Below are 24,260 nucleotides of genomic sequence, written 5' to 3' on the forward strand. Positions count from 1 at the left end.
ACCATATTTGAAAAAAGTTAACATATAGTATGTTTTGATGTGTGGGAGGGCTAACCATTCTTCATTGCTCTTGTTTGAAAAAATTTATAGCTTAAAAAAAATAACAACAAAAAAAAGGGGTGCCTGGGTGGCTCAGTTGGTTAAGCTCACAGTTTGTGAGTTCAGGCCCTACATCGGGCCCTGCTTTGACAGCTTAGAGCCTGGAGCCTGCTTCGGATACTCTGTCTCCCTCTCTCTGCCCGTTACCCACTCATGATCTGTCTCTGTCTCTCAAAAATAAATAAACGTTAAAAAAATTAAAAATGTGTGGCTTATTTTTGCTGTTTTTCACTTCTGACTCGTTAATTTTTTTTTTTTTTACATTTATTCTTTTTTGAGAGACAGAGAGAGAGACACGAATATGAGCGGGGGAGGGGCAGAGAGAGATAGAGACACAGAATCCAAAGCTGGTTCCAGTCTCTGAGCTGTCAGCACAGAGCCCGACACGGGGCTCGAACCCTCGGACTGTGAGATCATGACCTTAGCCACAGTCGAACGCTCAACCGACTGAGCCACCCAGGCGCCCCACTTCTGCCTCAAGTTTAAAAAATAGTTTATTGAGTTCCATGAAAAAAATCAAGCTAGAATTTTGTTTGGCATTGTATTAAATCTATAGATTATTTTATTGATTGATTGATTTTTTAATTTATTAATATGAAATTTATTGTCATTCATTTTCATACAACACCTAGTGCTCATCCCAACAGGTGACCTCCTCAGTGCCCATCACCCACTTTCCCCTCCCTCCCACCCCCCATCAACCCTCAGTTTATTCTCAGTTTTTAAGAGTCTCTTATGGTTTGCCTCCTTCCGTCTCTGTAACTTTTTTTTTTCCCTTCCCCTCCACCATGGTCTTCTGTTAAGTTTCTCAGGATCCAAGTAAGAGTGAAAACATGGTACCTGTCTTTGTATGACTTATTTCACTTAGCATAATACTCTCCAGTTCCACCCACGTTGGTACAAAAGGCCATATTTCATTCTTTCTCATTGCCAAGTAGTATTCCATTGTGTATATAAACCACAACTTCTTTATCCATTCATCAGTTGATGGACATTTAGGTTCTTTCCATAATTCGGCTATTGTTGAAAGTACTGCTATAAACATTGGGGTACAAGTGCCCCTATGCATCAGCACTCCTGTATCCCTTGGGTAAATTCCTAGCAGTGCTATTGCTGGGTCATAGGGTAGATTCTATAGATTATTTTAGTGCATAACTGACATGTTTATTATATTGATTCTTCCCATCCAGGAATATAATGTGTCTTACTATTTATTTAGGTGACCTTTCATGTTGTTTAGTACAAATTGTACTTTCTATCTCTTTTAGTTATTAATTTGTTGGTTAGATCCTCCCTGCCTCCTTCCTTTTTTTTATCTTTCTCCCCCTCCCCTCCCGGCTCCTCTCTCCCCTCCGTCTCTTCCTCCTCCCGCTCTCTCCTTTCCTTCCTTCCTTCCTTCCCTTTATGTGCTAAGCACCCTGGTGGATGGTATGGATACAGTGGTGAGTCAAATGTAGAGATCTGTGGTCTCATTAAATTTGGAGAGAGAAACATTAAGTAGATAATCATAAAAATAGGTTTAAAATCACAAGTGCTATTAAGGAAAAGATGCCATGTTAATGACGATCTGTTTTAAGGGTATATTGCTTTGGTAACTATTGTGAATGGAATCTTTGTTTTATTACATTAAAATTTTGGGGGGTAGATGAAGGGAAGGCTGGGTATATAATGCTTTTTTTTTTTCCCTGTTACACAAGAGATATTCTGCTTTTCTGGCTTCCACTGGTGTTAAGTTAGTTTTCAGTCTAGCTGTTATTCTTTTGCTAATCAGTCTGTTCTTTCCATTGCTTTTAAGAGAGTCTTTGTCTTTGTGTCCTGCAGTTTCTCTATTGGGTATCTAAGGGGGGATTTATTTTTACTCCTCCTAATTAGAATTTATTTGGCTTAAAACTAGATTTTAGGATTGGTGCCTTTCAACAGTTCAGGAAAGACCTCTGTCATTATTTCTTTGAGTATTGCCTCTTCCATATTCTCTCCAGTGTCTCCTAATGGAAATCCAAGTAGGTATATGTTGGCCCATCTTCCTCTACTGTTTATGTCTCTTAAGTTCACTTGCATTTCTATCTCTGTGTTTCTCATTAGTGCATTTTAGATTATTTCTTTATTTTCTTGTTTCCTAAATCACTGCTATTTAGAGACTAATTTCTGTTGAAACTACTTTTGGAGTTCTGTTAACTTTGTTAAGTCTAATTATTATATTTTTTATTTTTCAAAGTTTATTAAAAAATCTGCTTGGTCATTGATAAGTCCCTTAAGCACATTTTTACTATCTGTTTTTATTTCTTTAAATATAAAATGTAGTATTTTTATATTCTCTGTTTATAATTTTAGTATATGAAGTCTTCATTGTTCTGATAGTGTTCTCTATTATTTTTGCTGTCTTTTGCTCTTACTGCCTTCAATTCCTTGTATATTGTGATTTTGCCTGTAAGGTCATATTCTTTGGAACTTTATCCATGGGAATGATTGGTGTGTTCATTCAGAGATTTCAGTTTTCTTTTGTCAGGTACTTGGTTGTTCTGTTAACCCAGGATCCCTTTATACTAAATTCATAGATTAAGGCTTCTTGGGCAAGCCAATAGAGTGAATTTGGTCTGAAAACCCACATTAAGATCAGGCTGGGGGTTATGAATTCTTAGGAGAGATTTTTTTTTCCTTCATCTGATTCCAGGTTTTTAGATGTGCATTTTATTTTGCTTTCTCTTTGGCTTGAGGGGAATGCTATTTCTAAGTTCTCCTTACATTGAGGGTAGAGCCCTGTGTGGTTTTAGCTTTCTACTGCGGGGAGGGAGATAATATACAGGATCAATTAGATTCCCTACATAGAGTGGGCGCCAAGGTTTTTCTCCTTTACCATATGTCATTTGAGACCTTGAAAACTGAAGCTGAAAGTTATCTAGTTTAGGAAAATGCCCACAGGCTCTGTTTACCTTTTTCGGTTCTCACTTTCATTTACTGTTTGGCTTCTGAATTTTATTTCTTTTTTCTTTGTTTCTTTTTCTTTTTCTTTCTGTTTTTTTTTGGGCAGCGTATTGATGTGCTTAAAAATACTCTTTTTAACAAACGTTTTATTCAATAATTTAATGGGAAAATCAGGGTTTTATCTGTTACTCTCATATACTTAATAATTTAATTTTATTTATCTTTGCAAGCAGTTCTTTTGTAAATAAGACAAGAGTGAAGGAAGATACTATATCAAAGAAACAGCAAGTGGTTATATCAAGCTTTGTCTGCCAAAGTGAAATAATTGACATTTTGTATTTAAATGTGACGAAAGTTATAAGCGTACAAAGTGCAGTTGTGATAATAGGCCATGTTGAATTTGTAATCACAGAGGGATTTAGAGATTATGTCATTAGAGTACTACTTTTTGCTTAGTTTTCACTTGGAGGAAAAAGACTAGAGATTAGATTTATAGGGTTGTGTTCCTGCCCTGCTACTTCTCAGCTGTACGTCCCTAACAAATCATTGAACTTTCTTGAGCCTTTAGTCTGTCCACAGTGACATGAGAAGGATAGTTCTTGATCTTCCCTAGTTACAGAATAGTTGCTAAAGTTGGATATGCTAATTATCTATGTGTCAGCACTTGTAAACTGCTATCATTGTTGATTTTGAAGTTTTTAATTTGCTCCTATTAATTTAATGAGATTTCTATGAGAGGTCATCAATGAATTCATACACTGCTTCCTTTTTTCCATATAACCTCTTGAGACCCTCAATTCTTTATCTTTCTTTGTTTAATATCCTCTTTGTATGACGTTACAGTTCAGTTAACCTTTAGAGTATAGAGCAGAAACCAAGAAATTTGAAAGCTGGTTTAGAAAGATTTATTGAAATATTCAGTGTTACCTAGTTATACATCTCTTTCATGTTCATATCAGATGGTGTTATATTCCAGTGTTTTAGGGCATAGAGTAAAAATTAGTCTTTGATTAAAAAAACTAGTAAGAGCATGCAATATCCAGTCAATGTTGGGAAGATTTTTAAAAAGTCAATTGCCTTTTGATAGGATTAGATTCTTTTCTACTTGTCAGCAGAGGGAGCCTTTGCCTCACTTATGGATTCCAGAAGCCTGATAGTGGTGAGATTATAAAAAGCCAAAATGTCTTTGGAAAATGCTTGTTTCCTCACCTAGGCCTTAATAGGTTTTGGAACAAGTTTTTCCTTTGTTCTTGTAAAGGAAAAACGTTTTGTGCTTGTTTTTCTGGTTCTTTCCAATAGCGGCTGTTAAGTGCTAGTGTGGGAAGTTCTTTAAAAGTGGTTAATGCTTGGATAAAATAGTCGTTCTCAAGTACTATCCTGTGTTAAAGTTTTGAATGATTTTAAGGCAATGAGAAAAATAGCTAATGAACTAAATTTTTTATAGAGCTAAAAAATTGCTCAGTTAAAGGCTGTACTTAGTGCTAACATTTTCTCATTTTGTACCTCCTACTTATTTGTATTATATTGTCTTTTTAAAAAAATTTTTAATGTTTATTTATTATTATTGAGAGACAGAGCATGAGCAGGGGAGGGGCAGAGAGAAGAGGAGAGACAGAATCTGAAGCAGGCTCCAGGCTCTGCGCTGTCAGCACAGCGCCCGATGCAGGGCTCAAACTCACAAACCGCAAGCTGAAGTCGGACGCTTAACCGACTGAGCCATCCAGGTGCCCCTGTATTGTCTTAATAGAAAAATGTTCGTGATAACGGTTTCTGTTTTTTAAAAAAATCTTCTGATTGGGCAGTTCACAAGGTTGACAATCTATGATGATCAGTGAAATTCAAGAACCTGGAATCACTGTTTTTAGCAAGTAGTTTCACAAATAGAGATTGGGATTTCTGAACTGAACCATTTCCAACTTCCTGGTCACCTTTTGTCCTAATTTTCCCCTGAGGTGTTTTCTACCCTTTTGTATCTAGGAAGTGAGACTTAATGGCTAAACTATCTGAGATATAGATAAGTGTAGATACTAAGGAAAGTTAGTTTTTTAAAAAAAATTATTATTATTATTATTATTATTTTTTAGCATGCAAATTTTGGGATTAAGACTGACATAATTCCTACCATGTTGCAGATGCTAAACTGGGTATTTGGCATATGTTCCCTTTAATATTCATAGCAACCCAATGAGGTACAGAGGTTGTGATAAGGTTTATTTTGCCTATTTGAAGAAACAGACTGAATTAAGCAAAGTAGTCAAAGCCACATATCTAGGTTGTGTCAGAGTCAGGATCCAAAACCTTATCATTTTTTTGTTTTGTTGTTGTTCAAAATCATTGCTCTTTCCGCTATATATTAATACTTTAATCTGCATTTGATACTTTTTCCAATTTGTTGTTTTATGATATACAATCCAGCTCTGGGAATAGGTAATAGCCAGAGAGTCTCCTATTTACTATCCTTTTTTGGGTACTTTTCCTCTGGTAACAATCCCTTGTTTCATATTACCCAGAAAAAGACTTTGTACACAGAATTCTAATAATTACTAAAACTTTAGGACTTAATCTGTGTATGTTTTTGAAGTTAGAGATTTATGAAATACTGATGGATCCAAAGATCATTCTATTCCTTTGGTATCCTCTTTGGGCTTCCCCAATTCTCTATAGTTGAGTGTTTTTCACATTCATTTACATATTTTCCTTTTGGGGTCCTCTCAACCCTACCTTTATTTCCTGTGCCTTTCCATTAGAGTTTTCCTTTTTTTTTTTTTTTTTTTTTAAAGTGTGTTTGTTTATTTATTTAGGGAGAGTGTGCACGTGTGCACAAGCAGGGAAGGGGCGGAGAGAGAGGGAGAGAGAGAATCCAAGCAGGCTCTGCTCTAACAGTGCACTATTAGTGCAGAGTCTGACTTGGGGCTTGAACCCAAAACTGTGAGATTATGATCTGAGCTGAAATCAAGAGTCAGATGCCTGACTGACCCACCCAGGCACCCCTAGAGTTTCTCTTTCTTAGGAGCTAAGTTATCTTTAACCTTTTCTCTTTCTTCAATATTTCTTAGTATATCTAATGTTGGACATACAATGAGTACTGTGATTTTTTACCATAGTACTAAGACCTAAAATAATTTAGAATTCTGGGGGCACCTGGGTGGCTCAGTTGGTCAAGCATCCGACTTCAGCTCAGGTCATGATCTCACAGTTTGTGAATTTGAGACCTGCATCAGGCTCTGTGCTGACAGTGCAGAGCCTGGAGTCTACTTCAGATTCTGTGTCTCCCTCTCTCTGACCCTACCCTGTTCATGCTCTGTCTCTCTCTCTCAAAATAAATAAACACTAAAAAAATAAAAAAATAATTTAGAATTCCAATTATTATTATTTATTTAAATATTTATTTATTTTGAGGAAGAGAGTGTGCAAGTGGGAGAGGGGCAGAGAGAGGGAGAGAGTGTGAGAATCCCAAGCAGGCTTCGTACATCAGCATAGACCCCGATGTGGGGCTCGACCCCATGAACTGCGAGATTACGGCTTGAGCCGAAACCAAGAGTCAGATGCTTAACCGACTGAGCCACTCAGGTGCCCTTAGAATTCCAATTATTAAATGTCACATATTAAAACTATTTCAGGGCCTTTACTATGCCATTTTTACTTTGGCACCATTCATTCATTCATTCATTCATTCATTCATTCAAATATTTATTGAGCTGTTGAACTCTACTATATACTAGGGACTGTTTGGGGTAGGGAGATATGGTAAATAATGCATACTGCCAGATCTTAAGGTGTTTTCTTGTGAATATGGTGATATTGTTAAATATCTTGGCCCACTTGAGGATCATTGGCATCCTGGTACCTAGTACTACAGTCTGACATGGGTTTTTAATTTTGTGATGGTTTAGTTGATTTGAACAGATGTTTTGGGTCCCAACATATAAGGGATTAGTCTCAATACTGTGAGCTAGATAATGAAAGTAAAATATCTTCAAGCATATTTTATGCTTCGTTTATGGAAGTTCGATATGGGAGAGAGAGATGCTGAATTTCACCATATCACCAGGAAAAATATTGTTAGTATTAATAGTGAGTGATGCAGAATGCACTGAGGATAGAGGGAGACTGGGTTATTTATGCCTAGAGGGGATTGGAGAAGGCCTCGAAGTGATGGGGATGTGTCCTGAGATAGAGGATGTGTAGAAGGATTTTGTGATGTTAAGGAAGAGAGTGACACCTGAGATTAATTGAACTACACTAACAAATGCATAAGGACATTTAGGGCAGGCTTATGTTACCTGAAGTGTTTGGTGGTTGGGACTGGATGAGAGGGAGTAGTCAAAGTTCATTTGGCAGACACATTAAAGAGTTTTTTTGGATTTCCTGCTTTTTAATTTATACTTATTTCTGGAGACACTGGAGTACCTTTGAAGCTTTTGAATGGGTTGATAACATGATTGTATATGTATATTAAGATGATGGCTTTGGTATATTTGTTTTTATGAGTTTTATTAAAGATAAGGTATTTTAACTGCTTCTTTTAGAAGAATCCAAGGAAATTTATTAGACCAAACAATGGTTAAATGGCACACCAAACTTTGTGATAAGAATTGACAGTTCAGGAAATTTAAAGTTACCGTTGTCTTTATCCCTAATTCTTTTTTATTTACTTTTTAAAAATTGTATGAGTTTAGATGAAGCTGAACCTCAGCTGGGAATTTCTTGCCTTTAGTTATTTTTTTCACAACCTAATTTAATTGGCTTGACTGACTCTAGTGTACTCTATAGTTTTTTTGTTCTTTCTTTGGATACACTCATGATTTTAGGATTAAGAGCGTTAACAATATATAAAAAGCAAATGTTTAGCTTTTGGGGTTATTGCTCTATGGAATGAATAATATTGCAAATGAAGAATATTTGTACAAAATGAAGAGGTATTTAAAATGTTTTCTGTTTGTTAGTATTTTCTTTTGGTTTTTGGTTTCCTATCATGACTGACAGGAATTACCTTGAGACATCTACCTCACTTTGAAACTAGTTACTTAAAAATTTTATACCCTCAACATTATCTTCTTTAAGTTTTTTTTTTTTTTTTTTTTTTTTTTTTTTTTTTATGAGAGAGAAGAAAAGAATGCTGCTAAGAAGCATCCTGTATGACATCATCTGTCTTGTGTTTCTTATGTCACTCAGGGTAATCCTGCATAAAACGTTAATAAAAGAAGTGAGGGAAGATTATAGATATGTGTGTGTTGGGGGAAGGATGCGGAGGCAGGGACAGTGCATTCCCAGATAGGGCTTTCTGGCACACTCATAATACGTTTCTTTTCTTTTTCTTTAAAAAAAAATTTTTTTTAACGTGTATTTGTTATTGAGAGACATAGAGACAGAGAGAGACAGAGCATGAGCATGGGAGGGGCAGAGAGAGGGGGAGACACAGAATCCGAAACAGGCTCCAGGCTCTGAGCTGTCAGCACAGAGACCAATGCGGGGCTCAAACTCACGGACCGCGAGATCATGACCTGAGCTGAAGTCAGATGCCCAACCGACTGCGCCACCCAGGAGTCCTTCACACTCACAGTACATTTCTTTAGAGATTTTAATGTGAGGGAAATTGCTGTTTTGGGGAAAGTAAACTTAAAATAGGCAAAAAATCATCTTGAATAGCCAGTAGTTCACACAGACCTAAGCTTTGAAAGATTTTCCATAGTTCTTAAATTCTTAAAGACCCTTTGCTTTGACAAAAAGGATAATTTTCCGATTGAGTACTCCTTCTTACATTAAACTTGTCCTTTTTGCTCTGAAGCACCTTCTTCCTCTTCAGCTTAAAGGTTTTTTTTCACATGATTTGGTCTGTAAGGAAGAGGGCAATCCAATAATATTACTTACTTACCACTTATTGAATGCTTATCAGGATCAGGTGCTATATATTTTCATTGTATTTTACCTTATAGCAACATCATATAATCTTTTCATACCACTACTTTACAGTAAGGAAACTGGCAGAGCTTTCAGGGCTAAAATAAGGATGCAGCAACTCTGGTCTCAAGTTGTGGTTGTGACTTTGCCATCAGTTCTGATGAGCATCCCTGCCGTATTCATCAGCAGTCTCCCTCCACCTAACACCCTCCCCCAGAGTTCACTGTTCTCACTCCTCTCCCAAGGTAGTTCTCTTATGATCCATGTGTCTGTGCAGTGTGCCCTCTCTGCTTTTGTTTCTCTGATGGTCTGGCAAACTTTCTCAACCTGCAAGACCCAGGTGTTATCTCTGTTTTGAGGCGTTTCTTGATTCTTCCAGACGCTGTTAATCAAGTTGCATTGCCTGTTAACTTAGTCTAATATGCCTCTGTTCTTACATAATTATAATATTTAACTGGTTAACTCCCATATTCACTGACCTTTCTGAGGGTGGCAGCTGTGGCTCTCCTAGCATGTACTAGGTGTAACAGTGAATGTTTGTGGAATTTGTTCAATGAATGTGAGTTCTGGAGAATGTTATCAGACCTTTCATGATCATTACATTGGACAAAGTAATTCACCCAATATCTTATGCAAGTGATAATATAATGTTTAGGGCCTTCATTTAAACTCTAACATTGCATTCATATTGAATCCATCACATATAATGCTAATTTAACGAATGGTTGTAATTTCGTTATAATATGTTATTAAACTTGTTCACAGTTTAAGGGGAAAATTGTGATAAATAGCTTGGTCGAACACACACTAGTGGTCTTTGTAAGGCTATTAAAGTACCTATTAAAATGAGACACATTAAAATGTCAAAAGGCAAGTTCATAGGAAGAGTTAGTATGTAGACTCAACTTTTATTTTCTTGAGTCTTAAAGTAATTAGTCTCATGAAGTTATTTATTGGGGGAAACTCTTGAATAATAGTTGAGAATTTGTGTAATTTTTCCCTGGTACATATTTAAAAATATTAGCTATTTAGCTCAACACATGTGTTCTATTTGTTGATTTCCTCTGTTTGGTTAGGGCTTTAAATTTTATTTATTTATATATAACTAAGGTTTTAAACTTAGAATCTCCTTGAATATTACATTATTATCAGACACTAATTGCTTTTAGAATGCTCAAATAAAAAAATATGAGGGAGAGAGTAATAAGAAAGAAGCTAGCTATTCTTTCATTCAATTAATTGCCAATTATTAGTTATTAAGCATAATCAAATAGTATCATGTATTTCAAAATTATGGTAGTTTTATTTATATGATGATATGAATTAAAAAGTACAAAAATGCTTTAAGAAATAAAAAATAAAACAGGTTAAAATAAAAAAAAGTACAAAAATGATATTTAATGGTGAATTTAAAATCCTGCAAACTCTAGGGGCTCCTGGTTGGTTCAGTCGGCTGAGTGTCTGACTTCAGCTCAGGTCATGATCTCACAGTTCGTGGGTTTGAGCCTCATGTCGGGCGCTGTGCTGACAGCCCAGAGCCTGGAGCCCGCTTCAGATTCTGTGTCTCCCTCTCTTTCTGCCTCTCCCCTGCTCATACTCTGTCTCTCTCTGTCTCAAAAATAAACATTAAAATTTTTTTTTAAAATCCTGCAAGCCCTAGAAATGCACCCACCATTTGTTTTTAGGTCAGTATCTGTTGAAATTCTACCCTTAACATTTTTATGTCCTTGCTCATAGCAAGCATGTTGTATGATTTTTGAGTTAGGTTTGCAATAAAGATTAATGAGTTAGTGTTTCAGTTTTTCTGTAACAACAACAACAAGAATTTTTCCGTGTGTGCATGTGTAAAAGGAGCAAGCGGAAGTTCCACAGACTGTTGGACTCTTCTGTTCTTATGTATCAGTCTCTTGATGTTTCCTGTCTGCCTTTTTGACTACCTATACAGCTGTTTTTCATGTGTTTTTCAGGCTTGGAGAAAGATCAAGTATTTTTGACAGCTGCACACTGAAGTGCAATATATGCTTGGCCACAGGTCACGTTTGCATTTCTTCACTTGTATTTTTACTCAATGCGTAAAAGAAATATGAGCATAGAGAGATTCAGAAAACATGTAGCATGCTGAGTAATGGTAGTCTTCTTTTATGTATGCCATTCTACTTTGCTGTGTAGATTCCACAGGAAGAAAAAGACAGCAGAGAAATGGAGGAAATGGTGTTCAGGACTGCCCACCACGGGGCCCTTGTTGCTATAATAGTGAATGATGGAAAGTGCTCTGGGTCATGCATGGTAAAAAGAACTTGTGAGCATGGGGACACACACACATGCACGCATGCATGCACACACAGTGCTATACACCACTTTAATGAATAGATTATAATTTAGTAGAGAAAACTGTTAATTAAACAGTCAGTCCAACATGTTTGTGCATCATGTTAAAGCCTTGGCTACATGATATTTTAACACCAGGAAATGAAACACAGTATTTATTGTGTTCATTTTGCAAGGCTGCCATAATAGAACTTTCGTGCCTCCATCTCCCCATCCCCACAGACACGAAATTTTTCTTTGCCTTTGAAAATGAAAAGAGAATGATTTTTAATACCCTTTCAAAATGATTTTGCTAAGTCCTTTCTCAACCCTTTCCCAGATCTCGCAAATAAGGTTTGAAATCACAATGGTTAGTTTTTTCTCATCATGGTTAAAGATCAATAGGATAAATATCCAGATTTTAAGTTCTGATGAAATCTCCAACCTTCCTAATTATTTCAACTTTAAAAGCAATTTTATTTTTCTCTGTATAATTAAGTCATCATTTTTGAGGAAGCATCTTTAAGATATTGTCATCTTTTCAATCTACTGCTTGCTTTTATGTTTCATGCCCTGTTGGTAAAACTTGTTGCCTTGCACTAGGTCAAGTCTAATTGCTTCTGCGTCTTCTAGTATGTTCCTTTTCCCTCCCCAAAACTTTCTCTACTCATACCTTTGAATGCTCTTCATTATCCCTATCCTTCTCAGTCTAGGGATACATCCTACCTCATGAAATCTTTCTCAGACTCACTGTAATGAAGCTCTTTGATGGTCTGTAGTACTTAGTCTGTTTCACATCACTTCGATTTTATATGTTAGCTTATGTTAATTTTTAAAATGGATCTAGTGTGGTATAATGGAGCCTCCTTGGGAACATGTAAGATATAACAGAGTGAGATTTCATTTGAGTCCTAGCTCTGTCATTTTCTCACTCTTTGGCATGAGGCAAATTATTTAAGCTCTGTGCTTTTCAGTCTTCTCATGTCAAATGGGACTGTTGTTCACCTTTTGGAGTTATTAAAGATTATAGCTAATTTGCTGGGTAAATGTTTAGTACAAAGGAAGGAATAGAACAGGTGCTCAGTAAATGTCAATAGTAATTTTTATTCCTGTTGTTCTATATTTCTTACAGCTCCTAATAGAATACTGAGCATGTGGTAAGGACTCTTTGAGTACAGTTCAGGGCTAGGTCATTTAAATAGCTCCTGAAATCCTATCGCTTTTATGAAGGCTTCCTGTTGGCTGTGTTTTATCAGAACTACAAAACTTTCATGGCTTCTCTGGACTGTTCTTTCTGTTCCCATTATCTGTAAGGGGAGCCTTTGGTATGTATTCTGAAGTGGCTTCCAAAGCAGCGATTTGAAGGATTTATTTATTTATTTTTGAGTAATGTTTTGGATTGATCCCTACATTTTTCTAAATTCAGCAGCCAGGATTGTAATAAATAAAGCATTTTTCACATACTTCAAATGCAGTATGTGAAACACATAGAATAAAATCTCAGCCAATCTGAACTTTAGATGAATAAATTATTTTGCCTAGCTTACTTCAGTTTAAGAGACATTTATTAGTGCATCTGTTATGTGCCAGGCATTTTATCGCTGTTGGATTTACAAAGATGAGTAAGACATGGCTCCTGCCTTTGCGTTTAGTTTAGGGTGAACAAGAAACACAAAAACAGATCATTTCAATTGATGATTAGTTGTAAGATGGAGGTGAGGATGGGATCACACGTGGAGGGTGGTTGAGGGGGAAAGAGATGAGCCTAATGTTGTGATGTCTCTCAGAGGACAAATGGGTTGATTGACTTGATTCAGGGACAGAGTGGCTCAAGGTGGCTTCAGTGTTTATGGAATTTATTCCCTGAAATGTTCCCAGGTAGGTTTGGCTCCAAGTGAGACCTGATACTGTGGCTCAAACGTGTCTTCCATGGCCTTCTCTTAATTGTTCCTTTGCAAAAGCCAAATGACCTCTGTGATTTGAGACTTTTATCTTCCTCACATATTCCTCAGGGGGAAGAGTACGTTTTTCTCTAGTTCTAGCTAAACCCAGTAAGTTAATTTTAGCTGTAAATTATACCTATCCCTGAACCAATCACTGTGACTAGTGAGACACTAATTGGTAAGCCAGGGCCTATTGTCAAGCTTAGAATATAGTCAGTCTTCTTCATATCTCATGACTAGAGATAGGAGGAGAGGAGAATGGATGACCAAGAGGCTGCCAGCAGATGTTCATTAGACCAGGAGAATAAATGTAAGAATTTTTTTGGGAAAGGTCATAATATAAGCAAAATCAAGGAACCATACACCATTATGATGTATGTGGGAATCAGCAGGTAGTTAAACATTAATACACATGTAGTATGAGACTTAGAAAATACTTATAAAGTTATAATGTGATGGAGTATTTGCCACCTGCTGGATTTAGTTTTCATCCATTACTTCATTTAATTCTCACAAAAGCTAACTAAGGTAGGTGTGCCATCTTGCAGATAGGGAAACTTGAGCCGGAGCCCACAGCTAATAATTGGTGGAGTTAGACTCAAAGCCCAGATTATCTGACTCTGGAGGCAGCCCATGTGGACATTACAGTATAAACACTCTCTTCTATATTGCTAGAATTTCAGGAAATAAGACTTCATATAGTGCCATGCTAAGGAGCCAAGTTTTCTGTGGGGCTCAGGTTTTTTTCAAGCTCTAGCTCTTTGTTTTACCATGCTAAGGCAGTGGTTATCAAACTTTAGCATGCATCAGATAGCCTCTAGGGCTTGGTAAAACCTAGAATTGTTGGACCCTATCACTAGAGTTTCTGATTTAGTAGAGCTAGAGAGGAGCCCTAGAATTTGCATTTCCAAGATGATGCTGATGCTGGTGGTCTTGGAACCCACATTATAAGGACCACTTCTTTTAGGTCTTTGGGAGTCTGAAGATTTGTAGTTCAGTGACATTCAACATACTGAAATGAATTCAAATTTTGTTGGCACTTCTACTTGGAAATACACATACTCTGACCTCATATTCTTTAATAATACAGGCATCAAGAATACATTTTGGCTACAGTAATATTCGCCATCAAAGGTCAGAGTCATTGCATAAATTTTTTATTGATTGGATTTCTTTTGTCTCTTTGATTCCTTTTTTTTTTGGTCTCTCTGATTCTTGACTTACTAAGATTAAATTTATTGTTCTCCTCCCTGGTCCCACTCAATTCACTAATGTTCAGTTCCCTCTCTGATTGTTAAGAAAGTGCATTTATATACAAAAGGTATATATTTAAACGCTGTATTTTGTTTGTCTATATTTTTATTGTGAAGAAATTTGAATTCCAGAAAAAGTAACATGAACACCATATTTCCACCATCTAGAGTCAATAGTTGTCAATGTATATATGCATGTGTATACACACACAGATGTTTTCTAACGAACCACTTAAAAGTAAGGTACAGATCTTGTGCTACTTCACTCATAAATATTACAGCATATATCTCCCAATAAAGAACGTTCTCTTTCATAATCATAATACCATGATCACACTTAAGAAACTTAACAGTTCCTAATTTTTTTTTTTAACATGTGGTCATATTCCAATTTCCCCAGTTGTTCCAATGTCTTCTATACCTGGTTGTTTTTTGGTACCAGGATCCAATCAAATGAAACTAAATTTTAAGAGTCAGCAATGCTGATGGATCTTTAGGTTCAGGTAAGTTCTGTGTTATTTACAATACAGACATTTGAATGCATTAACAAAGATGCAAAATTAATGATGGTTTAAATAAGAAATAAGAAAGATAAGGAGATAAAGTGGTCCAGGGCTGTAGTGGGGGTGGGGAGGGGGAGGAGTCTGTTATCTTCAATATGTGGCTTCTTTCTGTGAGGCCAAGATAGCTATTCCAGCCCCACCATCATGCTGGGAACAGCAGAGAGAAGTGTATACTCAGTCCTTTTAAGGGCATATCTGGATGTTGTACATATCACCTCTGCTCCTATCTCACTGGCAAGAACATAATCATATAATTATATCTATAATAGGCTTGTATCTGAAATAGGAAAGTAAGCTTGTGTGCTGCATGGCCATGTGTCTAGTGATAATTCAGGTATCAAAAGAATGGCTACTAGAGGAAACAGCATCTCTGGCACAAGTTTTTTTTTTTTTTTTTTTTGGCAAATGACTGAGCAATACCAAAGTATATTAAATCCATTTAATAACTCCTAATACCTTATAATACGACATTTCTCTTTTTCAGATGGATAGGGCTAGTAATTGCTCCTACTCGGAGCACAGACTGAGCCCAGACTGTTAGTCTTTTTTGAGTTATTTGATATGTATTTTATAGATATTTTGCCTGTTTCTAGGGCAGGAAACAATTCAATCAGTGAATGGTATTTTTCAATATTAGTATTTTTCATTTCTAGTAGTAGTTAACACTGTGATTTGTGTACAACTAGTGCCTAATACATGTCTGTGGATTTGGTCTGTTGTGTTTAACTGATGTCTAAGTCATTTGAAAGTATGAGATTGACCTATGAAGAAGAGAAGTAGCCTCTGCTGAACAGTTTTATTTCTGATTTTGGAAAAAATGATATCTTACAAGGGTCATGATTTTTCTTAGAGGTTATCTATCTTGAGGTAGAGATTTTAGCATTATAGTAAGTGAAAATAAGTATACTTAAAATTATAGACATCTGAATAATTTAAAAATTGGGAAATGTATATATACTGATATATAGTAATCTGATAGCTTTATCAGTTTGTAATTTAAAATTTAAGCTGCTTGTATTGACCCTGGGGATAAATTAACTATGACATATTTGTGATGGATAGTGATAAATGAAAACCATTATAAAAAGGTCACCTAATTTCCTCTAATTTTTCTTTAGGTCGAGATTTAATTTGTATCCAGTCTATGGACGGGATGCTGATGGTGTTTGAACAGGAAAGCTATGCTTTTGGGAGATTTCTCCCTGGTTCTCTTTTACCTGGGCCTCTTGCTTACAGTTCTCGTACTGATTCCTTCATTACTGTCTCTTCCTGTCAACAAGTGGAAAGTTACAAGTAAGTTTGGATGTTGAATCTTTGGAATCATGACTTTTGGTGTGTATATTGCTGATTAATTTTTTTTTTTTTTTTTACAAAAAGCTGAATATTAAAAAAAGACTAGTTTCTTTGATAAAATTGTAATTGTGGTGATTTAGAGGATATCATTTATATGTTGTAAAATATTTGACAGGCAGTATAGTGTAGAGATTGATAAAGGATTTGGAGAGAGGTCGACCTGAACTGGGATCCTCATTTTGCTATGAGCAGCTGTTTGATGGTCAGTGTCCTTATCCTGGCTGTAAAGGGGATAATAATGGCTATTTATTTATTTATTTTTTTTGCTTTTAAAGTTTTTCTTATAATTCCAGGTGGTTAACATACAGTATTATGTTAGTTTCAGGTATATAATATAGTGATTCAACAATTCATGCATCACGCAGTGCTCATCACAAGTGTACTCCTTAATCCCCATCACCTATTTAACCTGTCCCCCAACCTCACTCCCCTCTGGTAACCATCAGTTTGTTCTCTGTAATTAAGAGCCTGTTTCTTGATTTGTCTCTCTCTTTTTTCCCTCTGCTCATTTGTTTTGTTTCTTAAATTCTGCATATGAGTGAAGTCATATGGTATTTTTGTCTTTCTCTGACTTATTTCACTTAGCATTTTACTCTTTAGCTCCATCCATGCCATTGCAAATGGCAAGATTCCGTTCTTTTTAATGGCTGAATAATATTCCATTGTACATCTCTCTCTCTACACACACACACACACACACACACACACACACACACATATATACATACTGTATCTTTTTTATTCATTCATCAAAAGATGAACACTTGGGCTGCTTTGATATCTTGCATATTGTAAATGATTCTGCTATAAACATAGGGTGTATGTATCCCTTTGCATTAGTGTCTTTGTATTCTTTGAGTAAATATCCAGTAGTATGATTGCTGGATCATAGCATAGTTCTATTTTTAACCTTTATAAATTTCTTTTGACTTTTTGAGAAACCTCCATACTGTTTTCCAGAGTGGGTGCTCCAGTTGGCATTCCCACCAACAGTGCAAGAGGGTACCTTTTGCTCCACATCCTTGTCAACACCTTTTGTTTATTGTGTTGTTGATTTTAGCCATTTTGATAGACGTGAGGTGATATTTCATTGTAGTTTTGATTTGCATTTCCCTGATGGTAAGTGATGATGAATATCTTTTCACGTGTCTGTTGGCCATCTGTAGGTATTCTGTGGAGAAATGTCTGTTCACATCTTCTCATTTTGTAATTGGATTATTTGTTTTTTGAAGGTTGAGTTTTATAAGTTCTTTATATATTTTGGATACTAAGCCTATCGTATATGTTATTTGCAAATACCTTCATCCGTTTTGTAGGTTGCCCTTTAGTTTGTTGATCGTTTCCTTTGCTGTGCAGAAGCTTTTTATTTTGATGTAGTCCCAATAGTTGATTTTTGCTATTGTTTCCTTTGCCTCAGGAGACATATCTAGAAAGAAGTGGCTACAGCTGATGTCAAAAAGGTTACTGCCTTTGTTCTCTTCTAGAATTTTTATGGTCTCAGTCCTCACATTTAGGTCTTTAGTCCATTTTGAATTTATTTTTGTGTATGATGTAAGAAAGTGGCCCAGTTTCTTTTGCATGTTACTCTCTAGTTTTCCCAACACTATTTGTTGAAGAGACTTTTTCCCATTGGACATTCTTTTCTGCTTTGTCAAAGATTAATTGCCCATGAAGTTGTGGGAATAATGGCTATTTTGACAAGCTTGTTAAAAGGATTGAATGTATGTCAAGTTGCCACCCCATAGAAAATGCTGATTAATTGTTGTGACTATCCCTGAATTAAAAATAATAGAGTACAGTATGAGTGAAAAAAGCCAGATACAAAGATGCGTATATGGAATGATTTTTATAAAAAATATGTGACATAGGAAGAATACTGGCAAGAAATACAAGTGTTATTATGAATATTTTTAAAAGAATAATTCATAGTAGAAATGAAGTACGAAAATGACCGTATGAAAACCAATGATCGTTTTTGCTAGAAATTCTTACTGATTTGGGGGAACTGTGTTTGAGAGAGACTTTTGTCTCCTCTACCAGCTAAATTTCAATAAAAATCAAGATTTTGAGTTTTTGGAGGGTATGTTTTTTGTTGGAAGGGAGAATAGGGAAAAGAAAGTACAAATTCATGCTGGGAAAAGAAACAGACTTGGAGGATTATGGTATCTTCAGTAACTTTATTGTTGTTATCGTACTGATGGCAATATTTAGAACTTAACATCTAGGCAACACTTCATTATAGATTTTCATTTTATTATTTTTGGTTGCATGATTTTTCCCAAGGAGGGAAGAAAATATAAATTCATCAGGCAACAGCTATAAATTTTTGTCTACATGTTTCAGTATTGCGCAAATAGCAAGTTAATGTACTATCCCGTTCATAAGTGGCAATCTGCCTTTTGTGAATTATTGTCAAGGTTTCTTAGATTCAAAACTCTGAACATAAGCAAATGTTTGTGACTAAGCAGAAGTTAACTGATGGAGGTAGTATATCATTATATTATATTCCTTCTTTAACTTCTATGGCTCTTGTCCAAAGGGGACGAATGAATTGTGGCATTGCTACTGGTAAGAAGTAAAATATACTTATTTTGAGAGGTTGAGAAAAATATCTGTATAATTCATTCAAGCCTGCCAGAGCTTAAGCAATATTGAGGAGATCTGCTTTTCAGTTTTCCACCCAGGTCTCTGCCTCAACTCCTGCCAAGTAGGGATACTGGCAGTGCTATGCTGGGGTCACAGTACAAAGATTTGAATGCTCCATGACTTAGTCTTTGAAATATGTGCCTAGGAATTCATTTGGTAATAACTCCAGGAGTGACTGGATGAGGAAGCAATGTGTAGGTTTCCTTAATGTGTAAGTTTAATCTCAAAGAAGCTCACTGTCTTTGAACTATGGTAATTTACCAACATACCAATCTATTAAGTCTATCTCCATCTAGGACTAAAAATGCACACCATATCCATTATGTGGATCTTTTATAATGGTAAAAATGCATGGGATATGTGATTATTGTGAAATGATGACAATTAAGAGGATTTATAATGTTAAATAGTATATCACATTTATATATGCTTTCAAGTTTAATAGATTAAATTAAATGATAATCACTGGTGCAATTTAGGATTGGAGGAAGCATGAAAACTGTAGGTTTGTTCTTTTGAGGCTTCATCTATTTATACTCAGTTAATAGAATGTAATCAGTTAATATGAAAGGCTTATAAGACATAATTTGTTTTCACTTTTGATACTGATATTTAATTACTTTAAAGCAAGCTCAATTATATTCAGATAGGAATAATGAAGGCTGTGAATCTCAAACTTTAGTCTGGATGAGGATCACGTACGTGGTCAGCCTGTTACAAAATGCACGTTTATAGATTCACAATTGCCAGTACACTCGATTTTGATTTAGTAGTTTTGGAGATAAGACCCAGGAATCATCACTGCAAACACTTACTCTAGGTGATTCTAATTCAAGAATACACTTTGAGCATTGTTTTTCTTTTGAAGTGAGAGAATTGTTTGCTTTTTAAGGGGGGGTGGAAGGGGCTTAGGTACCACCATTCTCTTAGCAATGTTTGTCTAAATTTTGGATTGTCTTTTTGGATTATCTCTTTTTCTTTCCTTTACTTGTCAGAGTTGTTTAGTCAGTAAATCCTCATGCTTCTACTTTTTTCCCTTTTGTATTCAGCCTTTGCTTCCCATTTCCATTGGCATTCAGGCCTTTATTTCCTCACTTGGATTTCTGATTTTCTTCTGATCTAGACTTGGAAGGATACTTCTCATAATCTACCCTTTTAAAATACCTCTTTAAGATAAGTTTTGTTTCCCATTAAAAAATTGGAAGCTTCATATCTTGACATTCAGTGATCTGTATGATCTGGTCACATTTTTCCTTTATTGATGTGGACATTCAGATTTGGAAGTGACTTTTAAAGTTAACTGGTTCAGTTATCCTCATTTTTTTCACCTCCTTGATATATTATTGCCTAAAACACTGATTTTTGCCAAATACCATATATTGCCTTCTTGTATTCTGCTGAAATATTCCAGAGTATGTCTTGCTGTATCAGATTCCTGAGAGCAGAATCTATCTTAAACATCAGTTCACTGACTGAATAAGTTAGTTCATTTATTCAATTATTCATTCAGCAAATATTTTTCAAGAGGCTTCTTTGTGTCAAACACTGTGCCAACTACCAGAAATGCAGAGTCAGATAAGAGGTCTCTCTTGTCTTCAAACAGTACGCAAGCAAGTGTGGGAGGTGGCAAGTCAGTCAACTGAGTTTACTGTGATAGAGGCTCTAGTGAGCTGTGCATAGGATACTGAGGAGGCCTAGAGGTGGGACCTCTCAGTAGGAGTTCAGTGGAGGGAGGTTCCCTGAAGAAGTATACCTATGATGAACTTTATTTTCTTTCCTTCTCTTTGCTACACATCTTTCGCCACACTCCTACATGTACCTAGTACATTGCTAAGTAGATGAGAGGCTTTAGGTAAGTGTTTTAAAATGTACTTGTAGTTAGACCAATGGAATAGAATAGAAACCCCAGAACTAGACCCACAAAAGTATGGCCAACTCATCTTTGACAAAGCAGGAAAGAATTTCCAATGGAAAAAAGACAGTCTCTTTAATAAATGGTGCTGGGAGAACTGGGCAGCAACATGCAGAAGAATGAAATTAGACCACTTTCTTACACCATTCACAAAAATAAACTCAAAATGGATAAAGGACCTGAATGTGAGACAGGAAACCATCAAAACACTAGAGGAGAAAGCAGGAAAAGACCTCTGTGACCTTAGCCGCAGCAATTTCTTACTTGACACATCCCCAAAGGCAAGGGAATTAAAAGCAAAAATGAACTATTGGGACCTCATGAAGACAAAAAGCTTCTGCACAGCAAAGGAAACAATCAACAAAACTAAAAGGCAACCAACGGAATGGAAAAAGATATTTGCAAATGACATATCGGACAAAGGGCTAGTATCCAAAATCTATAAAGAATTCACCAAACTCCACACCCAAAAAACAAATAATCCAGTGAAGAAATGGGCAGAAAACATGAATAGACACTTCTCTAAAGAAGACATCCAGATGGCCAACAGGCACATGAAAAGTTGCTCAACATCGCTCCTCATCAGGGAAATACAAATCAAAACCACACTCAGATATCACCTCATGCCAGTCAGAGTGGCTAAAATGAACAAATCAGGAGACTATAGATGCTGGAGAGGATGTGGAGAAACGGGAACCCTCTTGCACTTTTGGTGGGAATGCAAATTGGTGCAGCCGCTCTGGAAAACAGTGTGGAGGTTCCTCAAAAAAATTAAAAATAGACCTACCCTATGACCCAGCAATAGCACTGCTAGGAATTTACCCAAGGGATACAGGAGTATTGATGCATAGGGGCACTTGTACCCCAATGTTTATAGCAGCACTCTCAACAATAGCCAAATTGTGGAAAAAGCCTAAATGTCCATCAACTGATGAATGGATAAAGAAATTGTGGTTTATATACACAATGGAGTACTACGTGGCAGTGAGAAAGAATGAAATATGGCCCTTTGTAGCAATGTGGATGGAACTGGAGAGTGTGATGCTAAGTGAAATAAGCCATACAGAGAAAGACAGATACCATATGTTTTCACACTTATGTGGATCCTGAGAAACTTAACAGAAACCCATGGGGGAGGGGAAGGAAAAAAAATGAGGTTAGAGTGGGAGAGAGCCAGAGCCTAAAAGACTCTTAAAAACTGAGAACAAACTGAGGGTTGATGGGGAGGGTGGGAGGGAGGGAAGGGTAGGTGATGGGCATTGAAGAGGGCATCTTTTGGGATGAGCACTGGGTGTTGTATGGAAACCAATTTGACAATAAATTTCATATATTAAAAAAAATGTACTTGTAGAGTTTAATTGGCAATATTGTAGAAAGAATATTGTATTCTTCACTAGCCTTAGGCTCTGGCCAAATTGAAATGTTTGTTTTCCAGATATGTTTACGGCTTTTCTCTTTCTCCTCTTTTGCTCACGCTACACTCTGAAGTTTTTCCTTTCTTTTCTGTATATGGAAATTGTGTCCGTAAGCCTCCCCTCTCTTCTTCATTTCTTTCCTGACCTAGCTGTAACACCTCCTTCTCAATTCACGGAGTAGTTTTTCTGCTCTTTCCGCAAGTAGTCATCACACTTTAACTGATATTACATATTTGCTTCTTTTTCTAATTGACAGGGCTGATGGCAGGGATTTTGTGACTCCTGTAATGCCTAGCATTGTACATTGCCAAACACAGATGTTTAACCATAACTTGAGGAAGGAGTGAAAAGTTGTAAGGAAAGTTTCTATTTTGTTGCTGGTATCTTTCAATTAAAGTGATCCTTCCTGGCATAACTAAGAATGTTTTAGTTCTGTTTGTAATGAAGTTAGTAATGCTCTGTATCCGGAGCTTCCATTTCTAGTAGAGTTCTCTGGGTTAAATATCAAGTTTCCAAAATCTCCTGGTACCTTTGAGGTATATGTTTCATTTGAAAATAAATGATTTTGGAGGGTTTACTTTTGTATTCTGTGACACCTCAATCCATATTTTAGTTACTTGCTGCTGGTTTTACGATGTGGCATGGAAGAGCACTAAATTATATGGTTGAGTTTGTCATTGGTGCTCCACAGGATCTGCTAAGCCTTTGTGGCTATTGGGTCAAAAAGTGCTACCATTCATCTGGACTTGATGTATTTGTGATTAGTGCCTTTCTGTTGAGAAACACATAGGACACACTCTTTCCTGAAATCTTAACTACACTGTGCCTGATTATTCTCTCAGCAGTCACAACAAGGGAATTTTATTCTTCAACTTCTATCACTGAGCATTCAAGTGGTAAGAAAAAAACACACCAAATGTTTTCTTTATTTTGAAATTTCCTATTCTGCCTGGAATTGTTTGGTTTTGGAAATAGGTTTCCATGTACATTATTGGTCACAGAAAGAGGATTTAGGGAAGAACTATAAAATAGATGGTATTGTAAGTTTGTCATCATCTAAATTTACTGTCAATTACGTTTAGTAATAAAATGCTCTTGTGAGTTGTCTTCCAGGAAGAGAAATGGTCTGGATTTGGAAATCAGGAGTCAATTTTGGCTGTGTCTCTGCCTGCTGTTTGATGTTAATGAGGCCACTTTAGGGGCTCACTTATTCCTGGATGAAATAATAATGCTTTGTAGTTCTATAAGAAGCTTCAAACAGCTCAAAAGCTTTGGATTTTTACGACAATCTCATTAATATCCATATCTTCCTCTAGTAGGTTGGTGTGTGCAGGAAATGAACCGCCTATGTAATTAATTGCCTGAGGTTGGATCTATAGCAGGCCCAGGTCTGGGCTGATGTTTTAGTCACCAGTGCATACTATTTCTGATACTGTGAACTGGGAAGAGTAAAACAATCCTATATGAAGGTTGGAATGTGAGGTCTAATTATTTGGCACTGTTGGAGACTTAGGGATTTTGCAGGTCACTCTCAAATGGTATGGACATATTTGCTGCAACTGCCCATGGAATTTCTTAGCATGGTTTTACAAGGCTGAGATCTTTACCCTCCTACCTTTTTTGTCTCATTTCCCATGACTCATTCCTCCCTGCCATACATCTCTTCTAAACTCCTGTCGTGGCCTTTCATGTCTCTTTTACTGCATGCCTTTTCATGTGCTGTTGGCTTTGCCATAATGCCTTTACTCCTTTACCAGTATGATGGGTTTTCACTCATTCTTTAAAACCTAGCTTTCTTCTCCTGAACCTATATCAAAAACATACATATTTCCTCCATTCCAATTACTTGTGTCTGCCATCATGTTCCCATTGTACTATGTGTATATCTTCTATTATTGGCACAGGGCACTCTGAATTGTACTTATTTGTATATGAATCTCTACAAC

At 36.3% G+C, this 24,260-nt stretch overlaps 1 protein-coding gene across 10 annotated transcripts in view; it reads left to right on the top strand.

Moving 5' to 3' along the window:
• BBS9 (Bardet-Biedl syndrome 9) overlaps positions 1 to 24,260 on the top strand; it is a 434,898-nt gene that overhangs the window by 92,151 nt on the left and 318,487 nt on the right. For all 10 annotated transcript variants that reach the window (XM_053897794.1, XM_053897793.1, XM_019443775.2 and 7 more), the window contains one exon: positions 16,107 to 16,281. In XM_053897794.1, the coding sequence (XP_053753769.1) occupies positions 16,107 to 16,281 (175 nt within the window). The remainder of the gene's footprint in view (positions 1 to 16,106; positions 16,282 to 24,260) is intronic.

The sequence above is a fragment of the Panthera pardus genome, unplaced genomic scaffold (assembly GCF_024362965.1).
Source record: "Panthera pardus isolate Hobbes unplaced genomic scaffold, ASM2436296v1 HiC_scaffold_8, whole genome shotgun sequence".
NCBI classification, from domain to species: Eukaryota; Metazoa; Chordata; class Mammalia; order Carnivora; family Felidae; genus Panthera; species Panthera pardus.